Source organism: Coregonus clupeaformis, unplaced genomic scaffold (genome assembly GCF_020615455.1).
Source record: "Coregonus clupeaformis isolate EN_2021a unplaced genomic scaffold, ASM2061545v1 scaf1268, whole genome shotgun sequence".
Lineage (NCBI taxonomy): Eukaryota > Metazoa > Chordata > Actinopteri > Salmoniformes > Salmonidae > Coregonus > Coregonus clupeaformis.
This window is the reverse complement of record NW_025534722.1, coordinates 57,501-67,500: the sequence shown is the minus strand read 5'-3', so window position 1 is coordinate 67,500 and position 10,000 is coordinate 57,501. Positions and strand designations below refer to the sequence as shown.

Genomic DNA, 10,000 nt, shown 5'->3' with positions numbered 1-10,000 from the left:
AGAGACAGAGAAACAGAGAGAGAGAGAGAAACAGAGAGAGCGAGAGAGACAGAGAGAGAGACAGAGAGAGAGAGACAGAGAAACAGAGAGAGAGAGAGAGAGAAACAGAGAGAGAGAGAGAGAGAGAGAGCGAGAGAGCAAGACAGAGAGAGAGAGGGAGAGCGAGAGAGACAGAGAGAGAACATGAGCAGCACATGAAGTTAGCAGTTAGTGAGAATCACACAACAACAACAGCAACAACAACAACAACAACAACAGCTGTTTGCTACAGAAGCAGAAAGAGCGAAACGACAAACAATCAAGCAAAATAGAAAAGTATGTGTGTGTTTAAGTGTGTGTGTTTAAGTGTGTGTATGTTTAAGTGTGTGTGTTTAAGTGTGTGTGTGTGTGTGTTTAAGTGTGTGTGTGAGTGTGTTACCTGTGTACTCCAGGGCACACATGCAGGTATAGTTGTTGATTCCGTCTACGCAGGTTGAGTTGTTCTCACAGTCATTGTCTTCACAGTCATCAACGTTGATCTCACACGCATCCCCCTCGAAGCCCTCCGTACACACACACCTGGACACACACACACACACACACACACACACACACACACACACACACACACACACACACACACACACACACAAGACAGACACACACACACACACAGACAGACACACACACACACAGACAGACAGACAGACACACAGACACACTGTAAGGACATGTTGTCATGGAGAACAGAGGTGTCATAAGGTGCTGAAGGTGGGTGTGGTGTAGGAATCAGGCGCAGGACGCAGAGGCTCAGTTCAAAGGCTTTAGTGCAAAATTCACACAAACAAAAGCACAATAAGCCTGAAGGCGAATACCAGGCGCACACAGGCGACAAAATAAACTGCGCACAAAACATGTGCAAAGAAACCACTCCAAACACTGGAGGGAAAAATGTAGCTCCAACACGTAACAGAGGCGCAATCACACACAAACACAGACACACACAACGAGAACTAAATAGAACACTAACGAGGACTAACTAGACACAGGTGTACAACATTAAGACCAAACCAAACGAACATGAAACATAGATCGGTGGCAGCTAGTACTCCGGGACGACGACCGCCGAAGCCTGCCCGAACCAGGAGGAGGAGCAGCCTCGGCCGAAACCGTGACAGTACCCCCTTGACGCGCGGCTCCAGCCGTGCGCCGACCCCCGGCCTCGGGACGACCAGGAGGACGCGAGCAGGGCGCGCGGGATGGTCCCGGTGGAAGTCCGACAGGAGAGATGGGTCTAGGATGTCCCTCCCGCGGCACCCAGCACCGCTCCTCCGGGCCGTACCCCCCCACTCCACGAGATACTGGAGACCCCATCCGGCGTCTGAGTCCAAGATGGACCGAACGGTGTACGCCGGAGCCCCTCGATGTCCAATGGGGGCGGAGGAGTCTCTCCTATCTCATTGTCCTGGAGTGGACCAGCTACCACCGGCCTGAGAAGAGACACATGGAACGAGGGGTTAATATTCTTATATTCAACAGGTAGATGTAACTTATAACACACCTCGTTCAATCTTCTCAGGACTTTAAAGGGCCCCACAAACCGCCGACCCAGCTTCCGGCAGGGCAGGCGGAGGGGTAGGTTTCTGGTAGAGAGCCAGACTCGATCTCCGGGGTGCGTACACCGGCCCCTCACTGCGGTGGAGATCGGCGCCGCCTTGTGACGACGGACGGCCCGCTGCAGGTGGACGTGGGCAGCGTTCCACGTCTCCTCCGAGCGCCTCATCCAATCATCCACCGCAGGGGCCTCGATCTGGCTCTGCTGCCACGGTGCCAGAACCGGCTGGTAACCTAATACACATTGGAAAGGGGTTAGGTTGGTAGAGGAGTAGGCGGAGAGAATTCTGGGCCATCTCGGCCCAGGGAATGCAACGCGCCCACTCCTCAGGCCGGTCCTGGCAATAAGACCTCAGAAACCTACCCACATCCTGGTTGACACGTTCTACCTGCCCGTTACTCTCCGGGTGGTACCCCGAGGTAAGGCTAACCGAGACCCCCAAACGCTCCATAAACGCTCTCCACACCCGGGAGGTAAACTGGGGGCCTCGATCAGACACTATATCCTCGGGGACCCCGTAATGCCGGGAAGACGTGGGTAAATAGGGCCTCAGCAGTCTGTAGGGCAGTAGGAAGACCCGACATAGGGAGAAGACGACAGGCCTTAGAGAAACGGTCCACAACGACCAGGATGGTGGTATTCCCCTGAGAGAGGGGAAGGTCTGTTACAAAATCCACCGAGAGGTGGGACCATGGTCGTTGTGGAACGGGTAGGGGCTGTAACTTACCCCTGGACAGATGTCGGGGCGCCTTACACTGGGCACACACCGAGCAGGAGGAGACATAAACCCTCACATCCCTAGCCAAAGTGGGCCACCAGTATTTAGTGCTAAGGCAATGCACTGTCCGGCCGATACCCGGATGTCCAGAGGAGGGTGACGTGTGAGCCCAGTAAATGAGTCGATCCCAAATCTCGAGCGGAACGTACCTCCGACTCTCAGGACACTGTGGAGGGCTGGGGTCGGACGCAACGCCGCTCGATTTCGAATCGACCTCCCACACCACCGGTGCCACAAGGAACGACTCCGGTAGTATGGGAGTGGGCTCAACGGACCTCTCCTCCGTGTCATACCGCCGGGACAGCGCATCTGCCTTACCATTCTGGGACCCAGGGATGTACGTGATTTTAAATACGAACCTGGTGAGAAACATACTCCATCGAGCCTGGCGAGGGTTCAGTCTCCTCGCTGCCCGGATGTACTCCAGGTTCCGATGGTCAGTCAAAATGAGGAAAGGGTGTTGAGCCCCTCAAGCCAATGCCTCCACACCTTAAGGGCTTGAACTACAGCTAACAGCTCCCTGTCCCCAACGTCATAGTTACGCTCCGCCGGGCTGAGCTTCTTAGAGTAAAAAGCACAGGGGCGGAGTTTAGGTGGCGTGCCGGACCGTTGAGAGAGAAACGGCCCCATACCAGCCTCAGACGCGTCTACCTCGACCTGAAAGGGTACGCGGGATCCGGATGCGCTTAGCACCGAGCCGACGTAAACAGGTCCTTCAGTCTCCTAAAGGCCCCGTCCGCATCGCTGACCACTGCAGTCGCACCGACCCCCTTCAGAAGGGACGTGATGGGAGCTGCCACCTGTCCAAAACCCCCGGATAAACCTCCGGTAGTAATTCGCAAAGCCCAAAACTGCTGCACCTCTTTACAGTAGTTGGGGTTTGCCAATTACGCACAGCGGACACACGATCCACCTCCATTCTCACCCCTGACGCGGACAACCGATAACCCAAAAAGGAGACCGACTCCTGGAAAAACAGACATTTCTCTGCCTTGACATATAGGTCATGCTCCAACAGCCTCCTCAATACACGACGCACCAGGGTTATATGCTTTCGGCTCGGCAGACGAGTACACCAGAATGTCATCAATGTACACGACCACCCCTTGTCCCTGCATATCCCGGAAAATCTCATCTCACGAAGGATTGGAAGACTGATGGAGCATTCATCAACCCATATGGCATGACGAGATATTCGAAATGACCTGACGTGGTACTAAACGCTGTCTTCCATTCGTCACCCTCCTAATGCGCACCAAGTTATACGCGCTCCTGAGATCCAGTTTTGTGAAAAACCGCGCTCCATGCAATGACTCCGCCATGGTCGCAATCAGAGGGAGTGGATAACTGTATTTCACAGTAATCTGATTGAGACCACGGTAATCAATGCACGGGCGCAACCCTCCATCCTTCTTTTTCACAAAAAAGAAACTTCGAGGGAGGCGGGAGAAGTGGAGGGCCGAATGTATCCCTGTCTCAAAGATTCGGCTATGTAAGTCTCCATAGCTTTTCTCTCCTCTTGAGACAAAGGATACACATGGCTCGTGGGAGCGCTGCTCCTGCCTGGAGATCAATCGCACAATCCCCCTGTCTATGAGGAGGCAACTCGTCGCCCTAGTTTTGCTAAACACGAGAGCTAAATCCCCATATTCAGGCGGAATGTGCAGTGCGGGCACTTGGTTTGGACTCTCCACCGAAGTCGCCCCACGGAAACACCCAGACATCGCCCCCGCACTGAGCAGACCACCCATCGAGAGCCCTCTGTTGCCACGAAATAGCAGGGTTGTGGGTGCTTAACCAGGAATCCCAGCACCACTGGGTACGCAGGAGAGTCGATCAGATACAGCTGTATAGTCTCCTCATGACCCCCTGCCACACATCCGAGGTGGCGCTGTGATCTCCCTGATCAACCCCGACCCCCAACGGACGGCTATCTAAGGCATGAACGGGAAAAGGTTTGTGAACAGGTAGGAGAGGGATCCCTAACTCAAAACAAAACTTCCGATCAACAAAATTCCCAGCTGCGCCTGAATCTACGAGCGCCTTATGCTGGGAATGAGGTGCAACCAGTGGAAAACACACAGGTATACAAAAGTGCGCAACAGAAAGCTCTGGGTAAGTGGGACGCCTACTCACCTGGGAGGCCCCCCAGTGCGTGGCCTGTTGTCTTCTCCCCCGGAGAACCCTCCCCAGCACCTGGCCGCAGTGTGCCCTCCACGACCGCACTTGGTGCAGGAGACAGGCCCCCTCGGGCTCCTCCTCCTCCGTTCTCTAGCATCGGCACCCCCGAGCTCCATAGGGCTCGGCTCGGAGGTGCCGGAGGGCGGAATGGACGGACTCCCCTCGGGACGTCCACGGGTGGCCAGCAGGGTGTCCAGACGGATGGACATATCGACCAACTGGTCGAAGGTAAGATGGGTATCCCTGCAGGCCAACTCACGTTGAACGTCCTCTCGTAGGTTACATCGAAAATGGTCGATGAGAGCCCGCTCATTCCACCCTGCATCAGCCGCTAGAGTCCGGTACTCTAGAGCGAACGCCTGTGCGCTCCTCCTCCCCTGTCTCAACTGGACTAGACGCTCCCCCGTAGAGAACTCTGCGTAGGTCACGGTGTTGGCGTCCATTCTCCTCCACTCGGCGTTAGCCCACTCCAACGCCTTGCCCGTGAGACAGGAGATGAGGGCGGACACGCTCTCGTATCCCGAGGGCACCGGGTGTACAGTGGCCAGGTAGAGCTCCACCTGCAGGAGGAACCCCTGACACCCGGCAGCTGTTCCGTCATACGCCCTCGGGAGCGAGAGCCGAATCCCCCTGGGTTCCGAACCAGGACTGGTGGACCGACCGATGGGGTGGGCAGGATAGGTGGAGGTGTGGGCACCCGGCTGGCCTCCCCATCGGTGCAAGGTGTAGATTACCTCCTGTAGAGCGGTCTCCAGTTGTCGAATCTGGCCATCTTGTCCACGGATATGCTCCTCGAGCGATACAGGCGTCTCTGCCGATCCTGCTGATTCCATTGTGGTGTGTGATTCTGTCATAAGGTGCTGAAGGTGGGTGTGGTGTAGGAATCAGGCGCAGGACGCAGAGGCTCAGTTCAAAGGCTTTAGTGCAAAATTCACACAAACAAAAGCACAATAAGCCTGAAGGCGAATACCAGGCCACACAGGCGACAAAAAAACTGCGCACAAAACATGTGCAAAGAAACCACTCCAAACACTGGAGGGAAAAATGTAGCTCCAACACGTAACAGAGGCGCAATCACACACAAACACAGACACACACAACGAGAACTAAATAGAACACTAACGAGGACTAACTAGACACAGGTGTACAACATTAAGACCAAACCAAACGAACATGAAACATAGATCGGTGGCAGCTAGTACTCCGGGGACGACGACCGCCGAAGCCTGCCCGAACCAGGAGGAGGAGCAGCCTCGGCCGAAACCGTGACAAGAGGGATGGACTACAGACCTTCACGTTAATACTCTAGACGGGGCGGTGTGAGTGTGTGTGTGTGTGTATGTGTATCTGTATGTGTATCTGTGTGTGTGTGTGTGTGTATGTGTATCTGTATGTGTATCTGTGTGTGTGTGTGTGTGTATGTGTATCTGTGTGTGTATCTGTGTGTGTGTGTGTGTTCATGTGTATCTGTGTGTGTGTGTGTGTGTGTGTGTGTGTGTGTGTGTGTCTTCACGTTAATACTCTAGACGGGGCGGTGTGTGTGTCTAACCAGTAGTTGCTGTCCTGTCCTTCCTTCAGATGGCAGGTGCCAGCGTTCTGACAGGGGTTACTGATACAGGCATGGATAGGTTCCTCACAGTCCTGGCCCTGCACACACACACACACACACACACACACACACACACACACACACACACACACACACACACACACACACACACACACACACAGAGAGAGAGAGAGAGAGGGAGAGAGAGGTTACTGATACAGGCATGGATAGGTTCCTCACAGTCCTGGCCCTGCACACACACACACACACACACACACACACACACACACACACACACACACACACACACACACACACACACACACACACACACAGAGAGAGAGAGAGAGAGAGAGGTTACTGATACAGGCATGGATAGGTTCCTCACAGTCCTGGCCCTGCACACACACACACACACACACACACACACACACACACACACACACACACACACACACAGAGAGAGAGAGAGAGAGAGAGAGAGAGGTTACTGATACAGTCATGGATAGGTTCCTCACAGTCTTGGCCCCGCAGAGAGACAACATGGTAATGATGTGATGAGATTCACAAACTCAGTCGTCAAACCACTTCCAATATATTTTAGAACACCTTTATCTATGGGTTGTTGACGTGTCTGATGTTCCAGTCTTACAGTGTAACTTTATTTGACCCTGTGATGTCTGAGTCCTAGACTCTTCTCCAATCACAGAGACAAGAAAGAAGTCCCACTGCCTACCATGAATCTGTAGGGGCAGCTACAGTGGGTCAGGGTTTAGAGGTTAGAGGTTAGAGGTCAGGGTCAGTACCATGAATCCGTAGGGGCAGCTACAGTGGGTCAGGGTTTAGAGGTTAGAGGTTAGAGGTCAGGGTCAGTACCATGAATCTGTAGGGGCAGCTACAGTGGGTCAGGGTTTAGAGGTTAGAGGTTAGAGGTCAGTACCATGAATCCGTAGGGGCAGCTACAGTGGGTCAGGGTTTAGAGGTTAGAGGTTAGAGGTCAGTACCATGAATCCGTAGGGGCAGCTACAGTGGGTCAGGGTTTAGAGGTTAGAGGTTAGAGGTCAGGGTCAGTACCTTGAATCCGTAGGGGCAGCTACAGTGGGTCAGGGTTTAGAGGTTAGAGGTTAGAGGTCAGTACCATGAATCCGTAGGGGCAGCTACAGTGGGTCAGGGTTTAGAGGTTAGAGGTTAGAGGTCAGGGTCAGTACCATGAATCCGTAGGGGCAGCTACAGTGGGTCAGGGTTTAGAGGTTAGAGGTTAGAGGTCAGGGTCAGTACCATGAATCCGTAGGGGCAGCTACAGTGGGTCAGGGTTTAGAGGTTAGAGGTTAGAGGTCAGGGTCAGTACCATGAATCCGTAAGGGGCAGCTACAGTGGGTCAGGGTTTAGAGGTTAGAGGTTAGAGGTCAGGGTCAGTACCATGAATCCGTAGGGGCAGCTACAGTGGGTCAGGGTTTAGAGGTTAGAGGTTAGAGGTTAGAGGTCAGAGTCAGTACCATGAATCCGTAGGGGCAGCTACAGTGGGTCAGGGTTTAGAGGTTAGAGGTTAGAGGTCAGGGTCAGTACCATGAATCCGTAGGGGCAGCTACAGTGGGTCAGGGTTTAGAGGTTAGAGGTTAGAGGTCAGGGTCAGTACCATGAATCCGTAGGGGCAGCTACAGTGCTAGAAAGGTTAGGTTTAGAGTCAGGGTCAGGGTTAGGGTTAGAGGATAGGGTCAGAGGTTAGGGGTCAGTACCTTGAATCCGTAGGGGCAGCTACAGCGGTAGAAGGTGACAGGGTCAGGGTCAGGGTCAGGGTTAGAGGTCAGAGGTCAGGGTCAGTACCTTGAATCCGTAGGGGCAGCTACAGCGGTAGAAGGTGACAGGGTCAGGGTCAGGGTCAGGGTTAGAGGTCAGAGGTCAGGGTCAGTACCTTGAGTCCGTAGGGGCAGCTACAGCGGTAGAAGGTGACAGGGTCAGGGTTAGAGGTCAGAGGTCAGAGGTCAGGGTCAGTACCTTGAGTCCGTAGGGGCAGCTACAGCGGTAGAAGGTGACAGGGTCAGGGTCAGGGTCAGAGGTCAGGGTCAGTACCTTGACTCCGTAGGGGCAGCTACAGCGGTAGAAGGTGACAGGGTCAGGGTCAGGGTTAGAGGTCAGAGGTCAGAGGTCAGGGTCAGTACCTTGAATCCGTAGGGGCAGCTACAGCGGTAGAAGGTGACAGGGTCAGGGTCAGGGTCAGAGGTCAGGGTCAGTACCTTGAATCCGTAGGGGCAGCTACAGCGGTAGAAGGTGACAGGGTCAGGGTCAGGGTCAGGGTTAGAGGTCAGAGGTCAGTACCTTGACTCCGTAGGTGCAGCTACAGCGGTAGAAGGTGGCAGGGTCAGGGTCAGGGTCAGAGGTCAGGGTCAGTACCTTGACTCCGTAGGTGCAGCTACAGCGGTAGAAGGTGGCAGGGTCAGGGTTAGAGGTCAGAGGTCAGAGGTCAGGGTCAGTACCTTGACTCCGTAGGTGCAGCTACAGCGGTAGAAGGTGACAGGGTCAGGGTCAGGGTCAGAGGTCAGGGTCAGTACCTTGACTCCGTAGGTGCAGCTACAGCGGTAGAAGGTGGCAGGGTCAGGGTTAGAGGTCAGAGGTCAGAGGTCAGGGTCAGTACCTTGAATCCGTAGGGGCAGCTACAGCGGTAGAAGGTGACAGGGTCAGGGTCAGGGTCAGAGGTCAGGATCAGTACCTTGACTACGTAGGGGCAGCTACAGCGGTAGAAGGTGACAGGGTCAGGGTCAGGGTCAGAGGTCAGGGTCAGTACCTTGAATCCGTAGGGGCAGCTACAGCGGTAGAAGGTGACAGGGTGGTTGGAGCAGGTACCATCGTTGAGACAGGGGTTGGAGAGACACGGGTCACACTTCGCCTGGATACTCACATCCAGAGGACCTGAACATAGACATAGAACAGAAAAAGATTTCAAACTAAAAGCGCTTGATACATACTGATCACAGCCACCCACACGCATACACACACATACATACATACATACAGTACATATATACATACATACAGTACATATATACATACAGTTGAAGTCAGAAGTTTACATACACCTTAGCCAAATACATTTAAACTCAGTTTTTCACAATTCCTGACATTTAATCCTAGTAAAAATTCCCTGTCTTAGGTCAGTTAGGATCACCACTTTATTTTAAGAATGTGAAATGTCAGAATAATAGTAGAGAGAATGATTTATTTCAGCTTTTATTTATTTCATCACATTCCCAGTGGGTCAGAAGTTTACATACACTCAATTAGTATTTGGTAGCATTGCCTTTAAATTGTTTAACTTGGGTCAAACGTTTCGGTAGCCTTCCACAAGCTTCCCCACAATAAGTTGGGTGAATTTTGGCCCATTCCTCCTGACAGAGCTGGTGTAACTGAGTCAGGTTTGTAGGCCTCCTTGCTCGCATACGCTTTTTCAGTTCTGCCCACAAATAATCTGTCTGTAAACAATTGTTGGAAAAATTTACTTGTGTCATGCACAAAGTAGATGTCCTAACCGACTTGCCAAAACCATAGTTTGTTAACAAGACATTTGTGGAGTCGTCAAAAAACGAGTTTTAATGACTCCAACCTAAGGGTATGTAAACTTCCGACAGTGCCAAGAGTGTGCAAAGCTGTCATCAAGGGCAAAGGGTGGCTACTTCGAAGAATCTCAAATATAAAATCTATTTTGATTTGTTTAACACTTTTTTTTGGGTTACTACATGATTCCATATGTGTTATTTCATAGTTTTGATGTCTTCACTATTATTCTACAATGTAGAAAATAGTACAAATAAAGAAAAACCCTTGAATGAGTAGGTGGGTCCAAACTTTTGACTGGTACTGTATATATACACACACACAGGACAACACACAGACTGAGAAAGTC

The 10,000-nt window shown here is 52.5% G+C and overlaps 1 protein-coding gene across 1 annotated transcript in view; it reads right to left on the bottom strand.

Moving 5' to 3' along the window:
- The window catches only part of slit2 (slit homolog 2 (Drosophila)), a 77,313-nt gene that overhangs the window by 18,625 nt on the left and 48,688 nt on the right, over positions 1–10,000 (bottom strand). Inside the window, exons 23-25 of the mRNA XM_045217902.1 lie at positions 8,885–9,009; positions 6,103–6,200; positions 419–558 (exon numbers count right to left, since the gene is read on the bottom strand). Of these exons, the coding sequence (XP_045073837.1) occupies positions 419–558; positions 6,103–6,200; positions 8,885–9,009 (363 nt within the window). The remainder of the gene's footprint in view (positions 1–418; positions 559–6,102; positions 6,201–8,884; positions 9,010–10,000) is intronic.